This window comes from Giraffa tippelskirchi, chromosome X, assembly GCF_054371585.1.
Source record: "Giraffa tippelskirchi isolate mGirTip1 chromosome X, T2T-mGirTip1v1.2.pri, whole genome shotgun sequence".
Classification (NCBI taxonomy): Eukaryota; Metazoa; Chordata; class Mammalia; order Artiodactyla; family Giraffidae; genus Giraffa; species Giraffa tippelskirchi.
Window position 1 is genome coordinate 141,316,297 of NC_137289.1, and position 25,111 is coordinate 141,341,407.

Sequence of the window (25,111 nt, forward strand, 5' to 3'; positions counted from 1 at the left end):
AATCAAATGGTAAGTTTAAAAAAATACAAGTTTAAATTCAAAGGAATACACAAAAGACTGATGGATATTTAACAGAGTAATCACCCAGTCAGTGGTCTAAAAACTACTTCCTTCCATCCCTCTCACGCTACCCATTAACACTTGAGGGAAAAGTCAATTACCTTGAGAACAAGCTGATGTTCATCTTGTTTTTCCCTCCTTGATCTATTAAAATGAATGTTCAGCTTTGAATGCCACATTTTATTATCTCATCTGTATTTAGCAAAGGATTGAAAAATTTTGAATTTAGTGAGAACTGTTCAGTATTAGTGAATTCAATAGATACTTAGACAGAAATGTTTCAATCATTTTTTAGGGTACAGGCATTTATATTCTGGAACAAATCAATTTTTCTTTTTTCCTTGGCTGTGCTGCACAATTTGTGCGATTTTAGTTTCCCAACCAGGGAATCGAAGCCTTGGCTGTGAGAGCTAGGGGTCCTAACCACTGGACCACCAGGGAATTCGCTAATGATTTTTTTTAACAAGTTTCTCTGAGCGTTTTTTTTTTTTTAAACCAGAATTGCTTTAGCATCTGGCATATTCAGCAATGAACTCTCTAACACAACACAAAAAAGATGAACGCCCTATGGAAAACTATGGGGGAGGATGGAGGGGAAACAACTAACTCTTTAGTACTTTAAGAAAGTGAATTTTAAAGTAAAAAGCTGTTCAGCTATTAACATGTAAAAAATCCAACAATATGGGGCAAACAACCAAACTGAATGCCCATTAAATACAGAAAGTGTTTGGCTTAGCTTATATGTATAGAGATAAGTAAACCAAAAATGTTCCAAACTGGCAAAGATTAAAGTAATTTGGCATAGGAACAGCAAAATTTATTGTTGACAGTGTAAAATCTTTTGTAGTCTTTATGGATGGCAATTTGGAAATAGTTTCTCTTGATATAATTTATACTAAGGCAATGATCAGAAATGGGTGAAAGTAAGAAAATCCACCACAGGACTTTATATAGCACGGGATTCTTTAATAGTGCAAAATTTAAAATAACTTAAAAATCCAACAATCGGGATATGGCTTAATAAACTGATAGATCCACACTATGCAGTGAGTAAAACTAACAGACTAGGGCTTGATGAAATAGGACAATGTTTGGTGTGAAAAAAACATTTCAACTACAGCGATGATCTTTGTGTAAAAAAAATGTATACACATTCATATACTCAGAAAAAAAGACTTAAAGTAACGCTTCAGTGTTAATTGGTTATCTTTAAGGGTCAGGATTATAAGTAATTTTTGTGCTGTATACATTTTATGTTTTCTAGGTTCTCTATACTAAACACACTGTGATTATCAGAGAATAAAAATATTTTAAAACAGGGTTCCAGTCTACATACGGTTTTGCTATACTTGCTAAGCCGCATGAGCTGAGAGCCCTCCATCCAAGTATGCAGCCGCCATAATAAATAGGGTGTACAATCACTGAAAAACACAGTAAGTTTATTTGGATTTCGGGCTCTGAAGAGTTCGGTCTCTGCTCCCTGACCGCCTCCTGCCACGGCTCCTGGACCTGGAGGAGCTCTGGCTGCGGCTCCTGCGGCTGTGGCTCCGGCTGCCGCGTCCGCGGCTGCGGTCCCTTTTTCTTCCTCTGCTTCGGGAACTGTGCCTTCCCCGGCTTCTGGACCTGTGTTTGTGAGATTTCTTGGCCCCGTGACTACTCCTCCTCTTCCGGGCGGCCTCCCCGTTCCTCCTGTAGGAGTGTGCCGGCCCAGGGCTCCTCCTTCGCCTCCTCCTCGGCCTGCTGTAGTAGTCGTCGTGAAGGCCCAGCCTCGCCCTCCTCTCTGAGCTCTTCCCAAAGGAGGAGCCAGTCCGATCTGGAGATAGGTAGATGTCTCGATTCGCTTCCCAAAACTCATTGTTGGGATTTCTGAACACATGAAGGAAGTTGCAGTGTTTCCCTCTGGGACACTGCTGTATTTCAAATAAACCTGCAATGGCACAGTGAGGAAATGGCATTTACTGCTGGCATTACATCCTTTTCACAAGGTACATTTCTGATGTTCACTTGTGATAGGCCTAGTTTCTCCTTACATACTTTGACCTCACAGTTTGGGTTCCCTGAATTTCAAAAATATTCAATGCTCTAACAAAAAGGCACTGTGAAAAGGAATAGATCAGAACTTTTAATTAACCAGAATGTCCCATTCCCCTACTGGGTTATGGTGTGGAGTGCAACCCAACCAATGGCAACCATATTATTTATTATTTTTTCTATTGTTTTACCATCCTGCTGACTGACAATGTAGATCCCTAACTAACACTGAAGAACCAGCCCTGGTCGGCAGTCCTGGTGGCAGCATGCTTTGAGGGCACGGTGGTGGGAGGACAGAACCACTGGCTAAAATAAAGAGCATGTTGTAAGCAGAGGATCCTGTACTTTCTTAACATTTCAAGAAGATGATAAACACTGGCCTAATGCTTTAAGTTTACCAGGTGCTTTTAATATGAAAGATTTTTGTCAACAGTGAAATCTACTTGTACAGTTTAGAGATCCTTTGAGGATTTTCAAACTTTTTTGAAAAAGCAGTAAATTATCTAAATATGTAAAAGAGTTAAGACATGAAATACCTGTACACCACACACTATATACAAAAAGTCAAAATGGGTCAGAGTCCTAAATGTAAGCTATGGAACTATACATTCTTGGAAGAAAACATACAAGTAAATCTTCATGGCATGAGCTGATGTGGATTCTTAGATATGATACCAAAGCACAAGAAAAAAAACAGAAAAAATAGATGAATTGCGCATCATCAAAATTAAAAACTTTTGTGCTTCAAAGGACACCATCAAAGTGAAATGACAATCTATATAATGGGAGAAAATATTTGCAAATCATATCTCCAATAAGGGACCTGTCTGTAGAATATATCAAAGAACTCTTACAACTCAATAATAAAAAGGCAAAAGAAAAATGGGCAAAGTATTTGAACAGACATCTCTCCAAAGATGATATACAGTGGCCAATAATCCAATAATAAAGACACAAAAAATGCTCAGTAGTTACTAGTCACACTCAGAAGCACCTCACTGAAATCACACTGGATTCCCAGGAACTGACAAAAGTAACTGCCTTCATGAAGAAAACAGAGCCATCTCTTTCAGTCCCAAAGTCTTTAAGGCATAATGGTTCTTCTGGCTTGCCAAAGCAAGGAATTCTAAATTCCTTCTCCCCCAACCCCGCCCCCGCCACTTCACAGGATTTTTAAGTGACAGCATCTATTAAGACCAGGTTGCCAAAGATTCAGACTTCATAAATTACAGATTTTGAAATAGGAGGTTTTAAGCAAGCGAGTATAAAGCGAAGTGAAGCAAAGGGTAAGGGAAGTGGCCCCTGAAGGCACTAGCAGCTCCCGCATAGCTTCCGGGGCACTTAAATAAATGGTTTGGCTAAGCCTATTTGATAGAAATCACAACAGAATGACCCCTTCAAAATTGCCAGCTACTCAAAGGCTGACTCATTTCCTGATTCGGCAGCCACTATCTGATGAGTCAGTCTGACTGAATGTGCCCTGACCAGGTTCCAAAGCTATAATCAATCTCTAAGGCACAAAAGCTATTGTATTTCAATAAGGCAGGAAGTGTTACAGGTAATGTTTTAGGTGGCAAAGATGACAGGGTTCATTAGGGATAAAGATGGGGGGAAAAAACATAGCTCAAGTGAGGAGCCAATGAATAGAAAACAGACACAACTTCTCGGGCTTCCTGCAGAGCCTAGGATTTTGAGCACTGACCTTGTCACCTGTACACTGTGACCCCAGTCACTGCATCCATCAAGTGACCCACAAGGTCGGTTACAGTCTAAAATGTGATGTCCTTTATATAGGGATCTCTGTTCATCTACCAGATGAGGCGAAAGCTATGCTTCACTCCTTTAAAAGGTTGTTTTCCCCTCTCCCCACAAGAATATCACTTTATATGACAGTGGAACAGTTGGGGGGAAAAATCATGTTGTATTTACCACAAATTGCCATTTTCCATCGGGTCACTGGGCAGAATTCACACTGAAGCTGTCGTCCTGCGTACCACCGTCCATTAAACAGAGAAAGGGCTGCTTGGCATTCTTCTTCCCTTTAAACCACAAATTAAAGGATGTACTTTAGAGTAACTTTCTAATATGTAGATTAATCCTATTTTTAACTAACTCTTGTGTTTGTTTACCAGAGGGCCACCAAGCTCACTGCTTCTGTGCTACCTAGGGAGTCTTCATTACAGCATTTAAGCTCCTGAAGCTCACAATTTATTCAGAAACATTTTTTCTTTTTTAACTAACCTCTCAGAGATTCTGATGCAAGGAAATCAGCTTGAGTCAAAGCTTCTTAAACCAAAAGACTGGACCATTAAAAATGCAGAAGTGTTTTCCACTGTCAGCGCCTGTTCTTTCTCAGCTCAGATCGCTGTCCTTCCTATTACAATGGTTAATTTACCTTAGCCATGGCGCCGCGCAGGCAAACAGCATGACGAGCAGAAATGACATACTGACTGCTCTCTTAGCAGGCAAAATGCACACTGAAATTATTTGGGGCTTTAATTTCTCGCTCTTTGGATTTATACTTTTCTGTTCTCTATTCTAGTTATCCCTTTTCAGTTTGTGTTTTAATTATTAAAATTATATAAGTAAAAAATTCACTATATTGCAAAAGATTAAAAACTCTAAGTATACAAAGAATGAAATACAAATATATAATTTTCTAATCCTTTCCATATTTCTAGATCAGCTCCTAATATTTACACTTTTAAAAATACCATGCAGGGACTTCCCTGGTAGTCCAGTGGTTTAAAGACTCTGAGCTTCCGATGCACGGGGCCGAGCTCGATCCCTGGTTAGGGAACTAAGATCCTGCATGCCCCCCAGTGCGGCCAAAAAAAAAAAACCCATGCATATGAAAGCTATATAGAAAGGGGAAAAAAATCCCACATGTCAATGTAAGTCACAACACTGTACTGTGACAAAATGTGAAGATGTTTATGTTCAGAATACTTACGATTGATACTGAACATACACATTGCCCCTCAGATGAGGTTCCAAGTTGCAGCTGACCTAAGGAGCAATGAAGAACTGATTTACAAAAAAAAAGACAAAAACCTAAGGAAAAGAAGCCCTCCAGTCATCATATGTACTTCTGTCCAGGCCAACATTACCATAAGGTGTTATCAATCAAAAATTTCAAAATTAAGATACTACCCCATGCTCACATCTATTTAAGGCATACTTCAGCACATGGCAGTGTTGCAGGCAATTACCTGATCCTTTTTTTGTTCAAAGATATGAAATGTTTCACACATGCATAAAAATAGACTACTTAAAAGAAAAAGAAAAAAAAATACAGAGACTAATAATTAGCCCCTATATACATCACCCAGATTTAATACTAACATTTCACATTTTTGACTGAGCATGTTTAAATACGTAAAACATGAAAGACCCAGTTGAAGCCCTTCCATCCTGTTCTCCTTCCTCCATCATATGTGTCAGCACTCTCCAGAGGTTGGGCAAATCCTTCACGTTCAAAATACACACAGACCCAATACCCACAGAACACATCTACATGTGCATGCACGCTAAGCCGCTTCAGTCTGTCCGACTCTGTGCGACCCTATGGACTGTAGGCCGCCAGGCTCCCCTGTCCATGGGATTCTCCAGGCAAGAATACTGGTGTGGGTTGCCATTTCCTTCTCCAGGGGATCTTCTTGACCCAGGGATTGAACCCACATCTCTTATGTCTCCTGCATTGACAGGCAGGTTCTTTACCATTAGCACCACTTGGGAAGCCCATACATATAGACAGACAGGCATATACACAGATATGTGTGCCATAAAATATATACATATATATATATATAAAATGCATGGACATAACATACAGGCGGAGCCTGTGCCCTCACTTTCCCATCCCACCTAGCACTTCAGAGGGAGGCAAACCAGTCCCTCCTTCACGTGCACTGCTCGTGCCCACCTTAAACTGGATCACTTTTCCCACGTTCTTGAACTCAGGGAGCACGTCGTCATAAAAGTCCAAGAACTGCTGGTAGGTTTCCTCTTCACTGTACTCCAGGCTTGCATCGGGGTCATAGTCATCCCTTCTGCACTGCTCCATCCCAAACGTTGTAAACATGCTTTTAATAAGAAGGGTGGGACTCGATGTCGGGAAATTGTGTTTACGTGAACACCTGCATATGAAGGAAAAACTTCAGCAGTCCAATGGTGAGAAATTACACATAAGATACCTGCATTAAACTGAGAGATAAAAACTCGAGCAAATTAGCTGTTTTGACTGAACTGTAAGACGACAAACCTCATTCAGACTTTAAATATCAACACTTAACAAAACTGTTCTACAGGTGACCGATATATTGGATCTCATTAAAATGTACAGTTGGGAATTATTTCCAAGTTCAGGAGTCATTTTAGCTGCCTTTTACTGAAATTCAGAAAGCCTTACACACATGGAAGCACATTGAAAGAGGAGCTGCGTGGGCATGACAGACAGTGATGGCAGGCACAGAGACACCATGCGTGGGACTCAGGACAACGTGAGAACAGTGCAATCCTGACTCCATACAGTCACCAACAAACCCAACACTTAGAGAAGAGTATTCTGAGAGTTTTAGCTAAATGGAATGTACTTCATACTTTTCATGGCATTTTTATATTCTTTCCTCTGATCCTTGCAACCTGTTATGACAGCCAGGGCTAGTATTTTCTCCACTTTGAAAGAAGGAAAGTGAGGCCTAGAAAAGCACACAAGTTACATGGCTGGGGAGAGAAGATCCCAGAGATCTGAGCTAATCAACAGTCCGCTGCTTATATGATGTGCTAAAGGTTAAGGAATTTCTCTTTAATGAAGGAGGTTGACCATTGTGAAGAACAATTTTCTTTCCACAGTTTAAACTAGACCAGGTTGTAACTGAGTAATTTTTTACAAAAAAAATCTTTCATATGAGTTTACTTTCTTATTTACTTCTTTCTCCTCAAATAAAATGAAGAGGGGAAAAAAAAGTTTAAGATTTCAAATCATCAAATTTTCCTGATTAAATTTCTAGCTTAAAAATTACAACAAAATTTTTAGAAAAAAAAATCCCAAGAACTCTTGAAGAAAAAAAAGTTGAAGAACAAAGCAAGTGTTAGAAAAAATAACAATGGCCCTGAAATGAATGTTTAACTCATGTTTACTTTCCACTGTCTGTAACATACATCTGTACACCTGGCTGAGACAATGCACACAGAATGCCTTGCACATACCATGCCCAACTCAGAAATGTGCAATCAGTGCTCATTAATGTGAAATTTTCTAGTTTTCAAAGGACTCTCCTAGATTTTTCAGCCAAAGACCTAGTAATGAGATCCATCTTCCCAAGGACAAGTGCCCAATGAAAAAAGAACAAGGATTCAACCTGGTTGGCAGTGTTAGCAGAACCAGAATTTTACAAGTATGAAGCACATACAGAATTAAATGAGAAACCAATTTAACAAGGTTAAAATCCTCATGGGATTCTTATATCTGAATGAACTGGGCTCTAGTACCCAGGATGTCAAATGAACATTTATGAGTTTTGGAATAGTGCCAAAGTCCCCATCTAGGGAAAAATCCCACTTGGCCTGGAGATAGTCCACATAGTCTGAGTATATTTAAGGCCAGCCCTACAGTTTATACTGAAAATTCAGCTAAGACAAGGGATACTTGGGAAGGCAGTCTAAAGCTGTGGTACCCAAACCCGTGTGATTCTTAGAATCACCTGGGAAGAGCTGAGATTTCTTAGGTCCTGCCCTAGACCAATCTGTTCAGACCTCAAAGAGTGGGGAACCCATGTTTTCAAAGTTACTCTACACCTGGTCCTTAATGTCAGTCATGTCTGGGGACTCCTGGTTTAGGCCATGCTATCTACCCATTACTCAGATCCTTGAACCAAGTAAGATTGCCACAAAATCAGGTAGTTAGACATTACCTTAACTGGAAGGTCAGCCAATAAATGGCATGAGTCTCCAAATGCCCCCTCAGGTAGAACTGACTGTGCCTCTTTTTCTCTTCTCAGGGGAGAACTCCAGGTACTCACTACCTTTGTTCTTTATAGAATGAAGTTACACGCTAAAGTTAGGCTGTGATTATTTACTGAAGGTCTTTGTGAGAAATACTCTCATGAAAATTACATGTGCAACTGTTAATAAAATATCCATGAAAGTTACTGTCCACCTTCCTACTCAGTATCTTTATACAGTATTCTATGGGAAAACATTTAGACTCTGATGCCTAGAAAATCTGTTATTCCAGAGATCCCACTCATTTCCTTTTTCGTAAGAACTACAAAGCTCATTGCTGCGTGGGATGCATACAACTCCAAAGTCAAATGTACTGTACATTCACAGTAATGCACTTCTCCTTTTCTTGCTTTCTATTTGTTTTATTAAACAGTGTAGTAGACTATGAGCCTTCTTTAAATCACTTCTGGAAACAAGTGAGGTATAAATAACTACTCTGGTCGATGAATTTTACTTTTCATCAGTGATTATGTTCTTTAAGGACCAAAATAAAAAACCTGAGCTCCCCTCCAAGCTGTGACTCTAAGAAAAATCAACTCCAGAAAGGTTCTAGATTGAATTCTATACTAATTACAAAAACAAAGCGACCAAAGAGATGCTTAGGTTATGTGAGTGTGTGCTGATGTGACAGATCTTAACAGAGAAGGACAGTTGTATGATCTTGAGCAAGTCACTGGGGCTCTCTGTGAAAGGGAAGCAGCATCTTCGTTTGAAGGGACGGTACTGGATTTTGTAACTGCTAGTTTCATGGAATCTTATTTCACAACTCATCACCTGAGTGATGAAAATATCCAAATCAATCTCATACTTTTTTTGATAGTTGTGATGGTGAAATGTCACATGCCTATGAAAATACTAAGAAATCTTCACAAACTAATCTGACTACTGTCAATATTTCCTTGAAATGGCTCTCAGGGCTGAGTTTTGAGAGCCTGACAGTCTATTCCCCTTTTCACAAGTCCTGTCAACCAATTTCCTGAAACCATTTAGGACATCTTGCCTTCTCTCACTTATGCCCAACAGAAGAAGAATCCAGAATCCGATGACTGCAAGCCTTCACATTTAAGGAAATGTTAGAGATCTATCATAAATGAGGAATTCTGCAGCTTGGAAACTTTACATACAATTTGGTTCAATACCCACCCACCCCCCACCCCCACTGCCAATGCAAATGTGAGCTCATATTGAGTCTCAGTTGTCTTTCAAAGGTAATTCACTGTACATTTTTTTCTTTGGTGGGGGATGTTTTACATCAATCATTACCATTTTGATGAAATTAAACATACATTTGGGAAACACTTCTAAGGATACGAAGGGGGATAAAGTCTTTCTCTCTTCCTTTTCCTCAAGAGGAGGAAAAGGAGCCCAGTTCTTCAAGAGGAGGCTTTCACTATTGACCGGTTTCTGTGAATACTTTCACAGATATTATGGGCATATAGCATCCCAACTATAAAACATAAAAGGAGTCACAGATCCTACATCAGTGACTCTCAATCCTGCGGCACATTACAAATACCTGAGCACATTTCAAAAATTAGGGTGCCAAAGTCGCAAAAACTCTGATTTACTCAATTTGAGATAAGTCGTAATTTTTTTCAAGCTTTCGAGATGATTCTAGTCGGAATCCAGAGTTGAGAACCACTGTTCTTAAAAATGTAAAATGATGTGATGGCTTAAATTTAAAAAGAAAAAGAAAGCTAGGGAAGGTTCATATTTTCAAAGAAGGAAATCAAACTCACAGGATGTATAATTTTATGAATAAAATAAACATGAGAGACAACATACAGTTTCTCATTAAATATATATGAATTTGCCAATTCATATCCCTTTTTATGATGAATAGGACACTAAGATATAATCAGATTTTTCTTCTGCAGAATGAAAATAATTAGATTTTGCCTCAGATGGATTTATTCACCATTATGAATTATTTATCCACTTTAAGTTGTTCATTCATAAATAAGCCAAATTATAAAAATCACCATTGCCTGCCATACAGTTGATATTTAAATATTTGCTAAATGAATCAAAACATCAACACTTAGTTTTCTACGTGAACGTCCTGTTTTAAAATCATTGATCCAAAAGAGGCAGGGAACCAGAGGGTCTCAGAGAATAATGGCAACAGTAACAAAAAGAAATTATCAGCAAACACTCAGCGCTTGTCATGGGCCTGCCGCATTTGACCTGCTTTCCCTGAATTCACTCATTTCAGCCTCACAACTGCCTTGGGGCGGGGGGGGGGGTACTACTTTTAATCTCCATTTTACAGATGAGGAATCTAAGGCACAAAGGGCTTAAGTAACTTTCTCACCATTATAGCCACTAAAGCCAGATGCTGAACCCTGCATCTGTTCCTCAATCAGAGCAGACTGAGAATGTGCACTAGAATTTTTCTCTACTCACTCAGATCCTGTCTTGCACAGACATCCCTTTGGGCATGCCAGTTTTTAAAGCCTCCTTCGTGCACAGCGTTTGCCATTCAAAAAATAAAGCCAGGCTGCTCCAGTCTTTTGAAATAGATTTCCTCATCCCAGCTCACCCAACACAAGCGCAGGAAGAAAACAAAAGTGAAAGGTCCTCAGACAGCTGTGGGAGGAATGAAAAGGAAGCCCTGCCAGGGAACTGGACTAACCCATCCAGGGTGGGCGGGGAGGGGGGTGTCGGGGAGCAGGGGATACTCAGCTTGGGGAACTAGAGCAGCAGCAAGAACATAGCAGAGGCCTGACTGAACGTGAACATTTCAAACTCCAGCCCGTGCCGCTCCCCAAAAGGGAACTCGGAAACCTTAATGTTTTGAGTCACTTAACTCTGACACAATAAAACAAAATTGGTTACCTATCTCCGAATCTGCACGCTCCCGTTTTACTGTAGAATGGACAATTAGCTCGATCTTTCTCCATTACTCTTAATTCCGTGGGTGGTTCTGGGTTTTGCCATATGGCACCATTTTCCAACTGTTGAAAATAACCGTGACTTTATTTGATGTAAAAATCTACAAAGAATTAAATGTTTAAAAGGTATTCAAATATTTTGGTCAAAAATAAAAACAGATTCCTGTAAAAATATACACATTTAAGTTGTGCCACACAATCGAGACTCTACAAACAACTGTCATGAGATAGGGGCTTTGTGTCTCTCCTGGCTCCTGGGCACTGTCCAGCATCAGGCATTGCCTTGGCTACCAGGAGCAGTCACCAAGGTTTCCCTTCTGTCCATCGATTCTGAAAAGAGTCAAAGGACTTGTTAGGGAACTATCCCTTGATTTACTCTGAATCAAGTTAAAACATCCATCTGGGTGTAAAAATGTGTGAGGCTGATTATACATTCTTTAAGGACTATAAACAAGTCCAGTCCACAGGGGTGATTTTTGCTTTTGTTCATCAATTCACTTTTGTTGTTGCTGTTGTACAAATCACAGAGCCTCAGATGTGAATCCCACATTCAGACAGGATCTAAGTAACTTACCACAAAATTAACATTACTGGAAGTACTGTTTTTTTTTTTTTTTTTGGAAGTACTGTTTTTAAAGAAATGTTCATTTGCCTAAAATTGTTAATGAAAGGTTTTGAAAATACCTCATTTTCAGCCTGCTCCAGCATCTTCTGCACAGCTTCCTACAAATGGTGCAAACATAGGACTAATGAAAACCTCGAAGTCAGGTAAGTCATATCTGGTTTATCTGGTTAAGAATCTCATGTATAACAATTTTAAAAAACCCATCACACAAAAGGCTTCAGGTTGTAATTTGCTTTCTATAGCACCATCTTCTGAAAAGCTTTCAAAAGACATATAGCTGAGAATCTTCATTCAACTAGGACATTAAACAGCTAACATTTCAAAACATAGTCTAATAGTTTCAGTAAGAGTAATATTTAGTATATTTGAACATATATTCTAGTTTTTAAGGTGAGGTACTAGTGAATATCATAAAAGACAATGGTAGCTGAAACATCACAAACACTTAACAGATGCTACATTATGATATGAACAGGAGGAACTGGGATTAATGAAAAATCTCAAACTTTCTGATAAGGCAGTATCACAGTTCTGTACTATGCCAGTAAAATTTTACCTCCTTGGCATTTAAATAAGCTTTAAATTATGTTTGACAGACTTTTCCCTAGCTCCTTAAAGCAATACATAGAAGACTCATATGTCTAGCTGCTTATTTGATTAACTATCTGGCCAGGTAAGGGTCCTTAGTAACTTAATGTGCTCAAAATGGAACTCTACTCTTCCCTACCCCTCACCCATCTAAATGCCTCATCTCAGAAAACAGAGCTGCCATGTGCCTACATGCTCAAATTAAAAACGTATGGCTTGAATTCTCTTCTCCTCCTTTCCCCTTCCTGCCCATTCAGCCTACCAGCTAGAGTTCTGCTAACTGCCATGACTCATTACAAATCTGTGTACTTCTCTGTATTAAGCATCAACTGTCATCCAAACCACCATCATGTACTGTTTGGAGCAGCAGCCTTCTAACTGGTCACCACAGTTCTACTCTTGCCTCCTTGGTCATCACTCCCAACCGCCACCCGCTATTCTTTATACAAAAGTTAGAACGATCTGTTAAATGTAAAGATATAAATTAAATGAAGTCAGTCCCTGCCTCAAAACCCTTTAATGGCTTCCCATGACACTTCAGGTAAAATCCAAACTCCTTCCCACCCAGGAGGCCTTACATGAATGACCCTGCCTACCCTCCTGAACTTGGGCCCACCCCTGCTGCTCTCCTCTTTTTGGTCTCTAGGATTTAGGCACCCTGACCTCCTTTCAGCTGCAGGCTCAGACCTCCCTGCCTCTGCCTGGAACCCTTCTCCCTAAGATCTCTACACTCAGCTGTCAGTTCACACATCGGCACCTCCTCAGAGCAGTCTTCCTTGACAGGCAATCAATTGAAAGACATAGTTTCCTACTGCTGTCTGTCACGTGACCTGCTTTCTTTCTTTATACCACATACCATTACCTTAAAGCACCTAAAATGATCTTTTTGGTTACTTATCATTCAGTTTCCCCATCAAGAAACCGAACGCAATGAATACAGATCTTTGTAGCTGCCCTATGGTTGGATGGTATCACCGACTCGATGGACATGGGTTTGGGTAAACTCCGGGGGTTGGTGATGGACAGGGAGGCCTGGCGTGCTGCAATTCATAGGGTCGCAAAGAGTCGGACACGACTGAGCGACTGAACTGAACTATCTCCAATCCCAGAGAAGCATCTATCTAGCTCACAGCAGAAACTGAGAATGCAGATCCTTTTATATATGCTTAGAATTGACTTCATTTTGCCCGCTTCTCCTTATGTCTCACCAGATTTCCTTCGAAACAAAAACTTTAGCTTTTATCTGGTGCCAGAAAGACCTCAATTGAAAAACATTCCACTGTTAAAATAGAAATTTATTATTCTCTCTCTCTAAAAAAAAAAATATGACAAGCTCCAAACAATTTTCCTGTCCCCTAAAAACCTAGCATGATCTTGCCTCATCTGGAAAGCAGTACTCAAGTAAGGGTGTTTAAAACTGGAATTAACTGATGGCCTGAGACACAAGAAACAAAGGTTGCGTCTACCCCATTATGACTAGGATGTAAACAAATGCATTTTTCCCACAAGCAGGTGATTACCCAATTTTATGCTATTCAAATATAGCAATATCACAGAAAAGATACATCCTGATGAATCAGTGAAGGAAAGATGAGCTGTGATATCTTTGAAATAAATGCACTGTTAAGGAATAGCAGCAAAATAGACCAAAACAATCTTTAAAAACAATCCTAGGAGATACAGATATATACAAATACCCTAAGATTCTTTTTTCCTGTGAGCAACTATGTTACTTACAACTGCCTTTAGAGCACAAGTTAGAAAAGAAGTCAAAACTTAATAACAAAAAATAGTTCCTAATCTCTCAATACTTGAGCTTCTGATTTCTTTCAATCTATTAGTTCTTGCTGACATGTCCAAAGTAGTGAAGTCTCTTATGAATCAAAGGTGGAAACTATAAAAAATAGTATTCACTAAGTCAACCCATATACAACAAAACCTCAGAAAAACACCGTCTGCTGTGGAGTGGTACAAAGTGTAAAGCAGGGGTCAGCTGCCTCTTTTTATTAATAAGACAATAAGGTTTTATTGGAATTTGGCTACAACTCTTTATTTGCATGTTACCTATGGTTGCTTTCATGGGACACTGGCACTGTTGGATGTTTTCAACAGAGACCATACAGACCATAAAGCCTGAAATATTTACTCTGGCCCTTTACAGAAAAAGCTGGCCAATCCCTAGTATATAGGGTAAGATAGGTAGAGTTGGGGAAAAAAACCTTAATTTAAGGCATCTGCCACAGCAAACACCCAGAGAAAAGCATCATAAGAAAATGCTAGTGTATATCCAAACTAAAAACATGACCTCTTTCTAAAGAAAAAACCAAGCTCAAACCCTGATATGCCTATAGCTTATTCCTCCACCCCATCATCCGCCCCATCCACCCACTAAGAGGATACGCAGTGCGTTTATCCTCCTGTGACAGGCATCACCTCTCTTTCTTTCTTCTCCTGTAGCTTCTGCTGCTCCTCTTCTCTCTCTTTTCTCTGCTGTTCTTCCCATTCTTCCTTTAACTTTCTCTTTACAGAGGGAAAGAAATAAAAAGAAGAAAGGTAATTTTTTTCAGATTCACGTTTTTAGAACATTTGGCATATGGGGCAAGTAAATGAAAAATGTTAACACTGGTAAAATGAATAACATCCCTCCCCCTTTTTTATTTGGCTGCACCAGGTCTCAGTTGCAGCACGCAGGATCTAGTTTCCTGACCAAGGACCAAACCCAGGCCCCCTGCATTGGGAGCACAGAGTCTTAGCCACTGGACCACCAGGGAAGCCCTAACATCTGGTTTTTAAATTTCAAGGTATGTAAGTAACTCTTACTGAGAGTCGTTTTGGTTAACTAGTTAGTTAACTGGTTATCTGATTAATACCATACCTCTTGTTCTTCCTGCCGTCTTCTAGCTGCCTCTTCCTTTTCCTTCTTTATTCTGAATTCTTCTTGTGCCTTCTGCTCCCGCAACAACCATTCCTCATGTAATTTTTGCCTATTGATGTAATGATGTGATCAAATAAAAGGAATGGGCGCTAATCCACAAATACATCCACATATATATGACAGTAAAATGACATCTTGTGAATGATGAAAGTATCATGAAAGATATTTTCTAGAAAGCAGTTAAGTGGAGGTAAGAGGACCAGGATATACAAGTAGTGATCTTGGAAAAGCACTGCATTTTAGCAACTATCCTCCTAGAGGGAAACAGTGTAAAATCACTACTTCTACATTTCCTAACTTTAACATCTTTACACAAAACAATGACACTCTAGCTTTCTCCTTAGGTTGGCGACAGTGATGTTTCAGTTCAGTTCAGTTCAGTTGCTCAGTCGTGTCCGACTCTTTGCGACTCCATGAACCGCAGCACGCCAGGCTTCCCTCTCCATCACCAACTCCTGGAGTTTACCCAAACTCATGTCCATCAAGTCGGTGATGCCATCCAGCTATCTCATCCTCTGACGGCCCTTTGTCCTCCCGCCTTCAATCTTTCCCAGCATCAGAGTCTTTTCAAATGAGTCAGCTCTTTGCATCAGGTGGCCAAAATATTGGAGTTTCAGCTTCAACATCAGTCCTTCCAATGAACACCCAGGATTGATCTCCTTTAGGATGGACTGGTTGGATCTCCTTGCAGTCCAAGGGACTCTTCAAGAGTATTCTCCAACACCACAGCTCAAAAGCATCAATACTTTGGAGCTCAGCTTTCTTTATAGTCCAACTCTGACATCCATACATGACCACTGGAAAAACCATAGCCTTGACTAGACGGATCTCTGTTGACAAAGTAATGTTTCTGCTTTTTAATATGCTGTCTAGGTTGATCATAACTTTCCTTCCAAGGAGTAAGCGTCTTTTAATTTCATGGTGGCAGTCACCATCTGTAGTGATTTTGGAGCCCCCCCAAAAAGTCAGCCACTGTTTCCCCATCTATTTGCCATGAAGTGATGGGACCGGATGCCATGATCTTTGTTTTCTGAATGTTGAGCTTTAAGCCAACTTTTTCACTCTCCTCTTTTACTTTCATCAAGAAGCTCTTTAGTTCTTCTTCACTTTCTGCCATAAGGGTGGTGTCCTCCGCATATCTGAGGTTATTGATATTTCTCCCAGCAATCTTGATTCCAGCTTGTGCTTCATCTAGCCCAACGTTTCTCATGATGTACTCTGCATATAAGTTAAATAAGCAGGGTGACAATATGCAGCCTTGACATACTCCTTTTCCTATTTGGAACCAGTCTGTTGTTCCATGTCCAGTTCTAACTGTTGCTTCCTGACCTGCATACAGGTTTGTCAAGAGGCAGATCAGGTGGTCTGGTATTCCCATCTCTTTCATTATTTTCCACAGTTTATTGTGATCCACACAGTCAAAGGCTTTGGCACAGTCAATAAAGCAGAAATAGATGTTTTTCTGGAACTCTCTTGCTTTTTCGATGATCCAACTGATGTTGGCAATTTGATCTCTGGTTCCTCCGCCTTTTCTAAAACCAGCTTGAACATCTGGAAGCTCACAGTTCACGTATTCCTGAAGCCTGGCTTGGAGAATTTTGAGCATTACTTTACTAGCGTGTGAGATGAGTGCAATTGTGTGGTAGTTTGACTATTCTTTGGCATTGCCTTTCTTTGGGATTGGGATGAACACTGACCTTTTCCAGTCCTGTGGCCTCTGCTGAGTTTTCCATATTTGCTGACATATTGAGTGCAGCACTTTCACAGCATCATCTTTCAGGATTTGAAATAGCTCAACTGGAATTCCATCACCTCCAATAGCTTTGTTTGTAGTGATGCTTTCTAAGGCCCACTTGACTTCACATTCCAAGATGTCTGGCTCTGGGTGAGTGATCACACCATCGTGATTATCTGGGTCGTGAAGATCTTTTTTGTATAGTTCTTCTGTGTATTCTTGCCACCTCTTCTTAATATCTTCTGCTTCTGTTAGGTCCATACCATTTCTGTCCTTTATTGAGCCCATCTTTACATGAAATGTTCCCTTGGTATCTCTAATTTTCTTGAAGAGATCTCTAGTCTTTCCTATTCTGTTGTTTTCCTCTATTTCTTTGCACTGATTGCTGAGGAAGGCTTTCTTATCTCTCCTTGCTATTCTTTGGAACTCTGCATTCAAATGAATATATCTTTCCTTTTCTCCTTTGCTTTTCACTTCTCTTCTTTTCCCAGCTATTTGTAAGGCCTCTTCAGACAGCCATTTTGCTTTTTTGCATTTCTTTTTCTTGGGAATGGTCTTGATCCCTGTCTCCTGTACAATGTCACGAACCTTTAGGTGCCAATAAGTGAGTAACGTCCAGCTTTTCACTTTCAGAAAGTATTGCCCTTCCTGTTCCATGCATTTTGAAAGTGCCAAATGCAGGATTGTAGCAGGACAAAAACCTGGCATCTCCTGCTGTAAATCCTTGGACTGCTACTCTTTATAGTTCAGAGACTTAATTTGCCTCAAGCAAAAGAGAACTATATTGTGATCACGTCTTTAAAATAAAGCTACAGGTTTTAAGAAAAGAAGACAAGGAGTTAAAAAAAAAATGAGTGAGTGTCTAGTTTATGTTTAGAAATCACCAGTTATAAAGAGTGATCTTGTATTAAAATGGTATCTCAGATATCCAATACCACAAGTTTCCAACTTAAAGACAGGTTATATTTCAAAAATTTATTAGCCAATTTGGTGTTTAAAACCCAGACTGTATATTGTCCCACTGAATTTGTAAAAGGAAAATGAAATATGAGAAACTGTGCTTACTTCAGCGACATCAGGAGTTAAATCAAGTTTCATGTCTAGTCTGGGGACCCAACCACAATTTCAAATACTCGATGGGAGAAAGTATTCCATTTCCAACTACAGATTCCAGGAACCCATCTTTTAGCCATGGTAGAGACTGGCATGTTGCATATCTCAGCATTTCTGTGTATGTCATGGGGTATATGTAGATGTTTCAGTGTGCAGAACTCTGATTCATGAAGTGCAGTATTTTCAAATAATTATCCTGCTTTTCAACAGTAAAGTACTATGCAACTCTTACAGGAATAAACAAATATCAATGGAACACAAAGACACATGTATGTGATTTAAAAGAAGGACCTAAGTAAATGGGGAAGCAAAAAAAAAAGAGACTTCCCTCTTTCATGCTATACAATTATCCTGCTTTTCAACAGTAAAGTACTATGCAACTCTTACAGGAATAAACAGATATTAATGGAACACAAAGACACATGTATGTGATTTAAAAGAAGGACCTAAGTAAATGGGGAAGCAAAAAAAAAAAGAGACTTCCCTCTTTCATGCTATACGATTATCCTGCTTTTCAACAGTAAAGTATTATGCAACTCTTACAGGAATAAACAGATATTAATGGAACACAAAGACACATGCATGTGATTTAAAAGAAGCACCTAAGTAAATGGGGAAGCAAAAAAAAAAAAAGACTTCCCTCTTTCATGCTATACATATTATCTTCATCGTAACAGAAATCTCTAATAAGAACAACCAGAGTTGTTATAGCACCTCCTATCTGCTCACACCATGTTAAGCACTATACACTTACCACCTCATTAATCTCATTCAATCTGCTCAATTCTATGTAGTAGGTACTATGATTATTATTATTATATTTTTTGGCTACGCCATACAGCATGTGGGATCTTAGTTCCCAAAACAGGGAGTCCTAACTACTGGACCACCAGGGAAGTCCCTGTTTATGTCCCTATTTAGGGTGAGGAAATCGAAGCTTAGAGAGATTAAGCAACTTGAACACAGCTAGTAAGTAGCAGGGCCAAGAATGGAATGCAGATCTGGCTGAATCCAACTCCATGTTTCCAGTCACTACTACCTTTTTTTTCCCCGCAGCATTTTGATATTTCCACCTACTTATGTGCTTAGGTAGGTAATAGGAATTAATTACAAGAAAAGAAGCAACATTACCAGTGAACACACTAAATAGCTGGAGAGGGTCTATCAAGTTTTTTTTCCTTTAAAATATTATTTATTTTTTGTTGTGGCAAAGTATACATATTATAAGACTTACCATTTAAGTGTACAGTTGAGTAGCATTAAGCAAATTCCTATTATTGTGTACCACTTTTTTAAAAAGCCCAGAAAACAAAACACTACTCCTTGAAAAATACCAAAAGAAAAAAAGAGCAGAATATCTTTGTCATCTTGTGCTGGGGAAGGCCTTTTGAAGTCAGACACCAAGGCCAGATATCATGATGAAATTGACAACATGGAAATCAAAATAAGTAACTAACACTGGAATCCAAGTTAAGATGACAAATGAAAAAAATATACATCACACACATGACAGATATAGGATTAATATCCTTAATCAAGTAATAACACTGCTTCTATAACAACAACAACAAAATGTATCCCCAAAGAGAAAGGTTTAAGCAATCTACAAATAGATAATATATAAAAAGATACTCAACCTACGAATTAAGTAGTATATATCTGAACTCGACTCAATACTCTGTAATGACCTACATGGGAAAAGAACCTAAAAAAGGAGTGGATATAAGTATACCTACAACTGATTCACTTTGCTATACAAAAGAAAGTAATGCAACATTGCAAATCAACTGTACTCTAATGAAAGTTTTTTTAAATGTACATTTGAAATGATGAGAAATAACTTTTTACTATAGAAGTTTTAAGAATTGATAATGCCTATTGTGAGTGACAGTATGGAGAGATGGGCACCTTGATTCACTCTTGGAAAGGTGGCAAACTGCAAACCGGGATGCTCTTTCTACCTGCATAAAGTGCATTTTATGTGCACTTTTCCTCTCTGCATTTTTCTAATGAAATAATAGGACAATACCAAGGATATATAATCATAGATACTTGCTGCAACTTTTTCCAATAATAGTAAAAAGCCTGAATGTAAATTAATAACAAATAGTAAATGACAGTAAATTAATAGTACCATGGCAAGTGAATGTGATTTAACAGTAAACAACATTTAGAGAACTCAACATTCATCGGTAGAGAACTATAAATTATGAATAGAGAATAAATTATGCTAGTCATACAATGGATACTGTGTTGCTACTGTGATTAGATCTCTGTATCAACATTGAAGTAAATGTCCTATACACTTAGTGAAAAAAGCAATCTATAGAAAAATATGTATAAATATCATCCCATGAAAGAAATATATATATATATTCATCTACAGTTTCTTACAGTTACCTTCTTAACAGTGGCTATCTTTAGGCATGTGGAGTTTATTGAAGTCTTTTCACTTTTTACACTTACTAATTATCTGGATTTTTCTTCCCAAAAACATTTACAAATTAGCAAAAAGTGAAAAAACTTTTTTTAAAGACAACATCTTGTTTCAGCCCATCAACTAGAGATTTAAACAGCTTATCCAGGGTATTTTACAAGATCTATTTTGTATAAGATTGTGTAAAGAAGACCTGTCCTAGTTAGTGAAGGCTTAGGATATTCAAGTAAAAGAACTGGGCTTGCAGAAAGAGCTTCAATCAGTGCTGACCTCTCTCTCTCCAATAGCCTCTCTTCTTCCTCTTGTTCTTCAGTAAAAGCATCTGCCACTGTCTCCTCTTCCTCCTCCTTCTGTGAGAGTCCTGAAGGAATGTAAATGTTTTAGGACACTATCTGTGTATTACAAAGCCTTGGTCAATAATTCAGGAAAAAAATTATATACAATTTTTTATCTTTACAATTATGGTACAAACCTGTTTTTAAAACTTTCTAACAATAAAGGGCCCCAACCACCCAAATTGGAACAATGTGAACATTGAAAAGAACAATAATGGTAGTAGATTAACACATTAAACTGATACCCCCTAAAATGGTGAGATATGGAAGGGAACATCCATCTTTATAGAAGAATGGCAACTGAAAAATGTAGAAAGACTTAAGTAGAAAAGTCCTCACTGCTGCATCCCACTGTAGGAACTAATTGTTGGGAAGAGGATATTTATTTACACTATCTCAAAATACCAGCCTACAGATGAATACTAATTACAAAAGGGGAAATATCTATTACAGTGGAGCCATCTGATTGGCAACACTTTGACCACACTTTGCATCACTAGGAGTGGAACAACTTGACATGAGAGGCCCCCTGATATATGCAATGAGAGCTATACAGCATCAGCTGTGTAGTATTTTGCCATAGAGTGTACCTGAAGCTACTCAGGAGAAGACGTACTAATCTAGAATGCAGGGCATTCCACAAAACAACCGGCTTGAGCTTTTCAAAATAATCAAACTTGAACTGGGAAAGTTTCATATGGTCTGTATATCATATTGCTGAATTACTATTCCTTTATTTGTTTAGTATTGTGGCCTTATTCTTAAGAGATGCAGGCTCAAGTATTTAGGGGTGAGGGCTATGTATATACAACTGACATGCAAAAGGTTCAGAAAAAATTTGTACATATGTGTCTATCTATCTATATATAGAGAAAGTAAGGCAAAATGTTAACAACTGACAAACTTAGGCAAAGGGTTCATGGATGTCTACTGTACATCATGGATGTCTACTGTACATTTCGACTTTCTGTATGTTGGACTATTTTCAAAATAAAACATGGGAAAATAAGTTCTAATATAATAAAAATGTATATTCTCTTCTACTCAAAATTTAAATTTGTGGGGAGAAAAATGGAGGAAAACTGAAGTGATCTTAAGGAACTATAACAGAAGATCTCAGGCTAAAAGGAAAAAGATACTGTCTGTCACATACATTAAGTATTAAAAAAGTGAAAAGTGTTAGTCACTCAGTCGTGTCCAACTCTTTTCAATCCCATGGACTGTAGCCCGACAGGCTCCTCTGTCCATGGAATTCTCCAATCAAGAATACTGGAGTGGGTAGTCATTCTCTTCTCAAGGGATCTTCCCGACTCGGGGATCGAACCTGGGTCTCCCACACTGCACGCAGATTCTTTACTATCTGAGCCACCTGGGAAGCCCATATTAAGTATAGGTCTAACCAAAGGCTTACCTAGTCCTAGATAACTACAGTACTGAACCACTGAACAATGTGGTGGTTACAGGCACTGGCCCTCCATGCAGTTGAAAATCCATGTATAATTTTAAAGTCAGCCCCCCACATTCACAGTTCTTCCATATCTGCAGTTCTGCATCCTTGGATTCACCCAACTGCAGACAATGTAGTACAATAGTATTTACTACTGAAGAAAATCCACATATAAGTGAACCTGCGCAGTTCAAAACCCACGCTGTTTAAGGGGCAAAAGTGTATCTAACTGTATTATACATGTAACTATATATGGAATCATGCTACAGTTTTCCAGCTTCCTTTTTTCCTTCATGTTACCTTAATTTCTGATAATGCAGCTTATTTCAGGTTATTTCAAGTAGAATTGGGTGCTGTAATAGAGAGGTTGATAATCCAGAAATTTCTACCAATCACTTGCCAATTCACTCTAGAGCAATTCTTACAGAATATTTCTATATTCTAGTCTTCTGGGTAATGTTTGGCCATCCAAGTGTGCTACAACCCACAGCAGTGTTTGGTTGACCACAGTATTCATGAAGCACCACTAAGTAAAAAATTATGAGTTGGAGTAGGCCAAAGCAGGAGCAGTCATCCAGAGGCAAGTGCTTCATTGTGGCTCTGCCATTAACCATATATAATCATGAACAGACCAGTGAGCTGCATCCTTCAACTGACTAAACTGCCAAACGACACATCCACTTGCCTATTCATAGAGGCTCACTCCAAATGCACTTTACAAAGTTAAAAGGGAATAAAAAATATCAATGTGATACATTGGAATTGAAGTATGTAAAGAAAAAGAGAAAGACTTTAAAAAAGTTGGGGCATGTTACAAGAAAACAGGTTAGCATAGTAAGCAAACCGAGAACTTTAAGGGGGGTGGGGAATTACAAAGGGCATCAATAATACCAATCTACCCTGTTTCTCCTTTTATCCCTGATGCTTTACCCTGTCTCAAGTGGACCAGTTTTGAATTAAAAACGAGATGCTAATACAGGCTGCAGGGCAATGCACTCACTGTTCCTTTCATTCTAAATATCCCAAGTATTGCTACTCAAACAGTTTCTGGGCAACTCTAATGATAAATAAAACCTCTATGGCTAATTTTCTCAAGGCCCAAAAATCCTGGTTCCTTGAGGCCATGGTCCGTGGAGTTCAAGAATTGTCCAGGATAATTTACTAGGCATATTCTGGTTAATGTACATGACAACCGTTATAACTCAGTACTCCTGTGTGATTTCAGTGCTTCCATGTGCATTTATTACTACTATATAACTTTACAACTAAGGTCATTAAACAGGTAGCTTTAATAAACAAACATTAGATTCTGCCATGTGAGGGCCAAATGACACCACCGCCAGTACAGATGAAGGTTCCCACAGTATTTTAATAGGAAGAAAAAGTGATAAATAACCACAGGGCAATAGTAGTAGTACCATTCCAAACTCCACTCTGTACCATATTAATGTCCTGAGCATCTGTTTCGCATCATCCCTAACATTACATAAATGTAGATATAGGGACTTCTCTGGCGGTAGAGTGGTTGCTGCTGCTAAGTCGCGTCAGTCATGTCCGACTCTGTGCGACCCCATAGATGACAGCCCACCAGGCTCCGCCGTCCCTGGGATTCTCCAGGCAAGAATACTGGAGTGGATTGCCATTTCCTTCTCCAGTGCATGAAAGGGAAAAGTGAAAGTGAAGTCGCTCAGTCGTGTCCGACTCTTAGCGACCCCATGGACTGCAGCCTACCAGGCTTCTCCATCCGTGGGATTTTCCAGGCAAGAGTACTGGAGTGGGGTGCCATTGCCTTCTCCAGGTAGAGTGGTTAAGACTCCGCATTTCCACTGCAGGGGACATGGGGTCCATCCCTGGTGCGGGAACTAACACCCCACATGCCACGCAGTGAGGCCAAACCAAAAACCAAGTAAGTTTCATAATTAATTTCATCTGTATGTATTTAAATAAGATCAACAAGGGGTCTCTAATGTTAGTGTAGTTTGAGAAAAACTTGCAAAATGTCTAAACCCCTCGAATCCTGCTGGTTTTGCAAAGAAAAATATTCGCCGAATACTTACTATGGGCAAGGGCTGTGCTAGCTGCTGTAATTCATGATGCCTGCACCTGTAATATTAGATATTTATAAACCAGTGGGTGATGATTCACCATGACTTCTTCCCCCTCTTAAGTACTTTTACCATTGTTTCTGATATGGGTCTAACACTTTTTTGAGGGGTCGTGGCCACAAACAACTCTGTATCAGATACAGTACTTGGCTTCCTTCTGTCACTGGGGCCTCAAGTTAGGACGCGAGTCGTGGGAGCAATTTCATACACAGAAAACAAGATAAGTAAGTCCATTACCAGAGTCTCTCAGTCGAGCGAGTTCCTGTCGCCGTTTCTTTCGTTTCTCCTTCTTCAGGGCGGCCCTGTACTTTTTGTGGCTGGAAATACAAGACACACACGCCAGCATCAGCGGCCGCAACTGCAGCGCTGCCTGAGCTCCCTTCTCCTCCGCGCCCAGTGACAGGAACTCCAAGAGTGAAATCTTGCTTCCCGTGTTTTAATTACAGAGCATGCCTTTACAACCGCCTCGCCATCCCATGCGCACACGGCAGGTCTTCTCCATCCCTCTCTGTTCCCCTTCTCGCCTCCCTGAGCCTACTGATGCCCACTGGTAATTCAGGCGCGCCCAGGGAAAGGATAGAGCTGCCGCGGTGGCTCGTCTGCTTGGCCCAGCTCCCCTTTCCTTCCTGCTTGCACATCTTCCATGCCCAGCCTCGGTATGCTCCGTCCCCTTTTCTCGTCAGCTCATCTCTCCTAACCCGGCTCACCTCGGCTTCTCCGGAAACATCAAATTCTCGGGCGCCGCCATCTTGCCAGCGCCGCCACGCCCACAGGAGCCGGCCGGAAAAGGCGGGCTTGAG

The 25,111-nt window shown here is 39.6% G+C and overlaps 1 protein-coding gene across 1 annotated transcript; it reads right to left on the minus strand.

Moving 5' to 3' along the window:
- Positions 1-1,005: 1,005 nt before the first annotated feature.
- On the minus strand, positions 1,006-25,080 carry ZRSR2 (zinc finger CCCH-type, RNA binding motif and serine/arginine rich 2). The gene is made up of 11 exons (XM_081565260.1): positions 25,019-25,080; positions 24,549-24,628; positions 20,695-20,785; positions 15,080-15,188; positions 14,638-14,724; positions 11,676-11,714; positions 10,936-11,054; positions 6,017-6,230; positions 5,045-5,100; positions 4,021-4,130; positions 1,006-1,987 (listed from the first exon to the last, which is right to left on the minus strand). The coding sequence occupies exons 1-11, from the start codon at positions 25,057-25,059 to the stop codon at positions 1,500-1,502; spliced, it is 1,434 nt and encodes a 477-aa protein (XP_081421386.1). The 5' UTR covers positions 25,060-25,080; the 3' UTR covers positions 1,006-1,499.
- Positions 25,081-25,111: the final 31 nt, after the last annotated feature.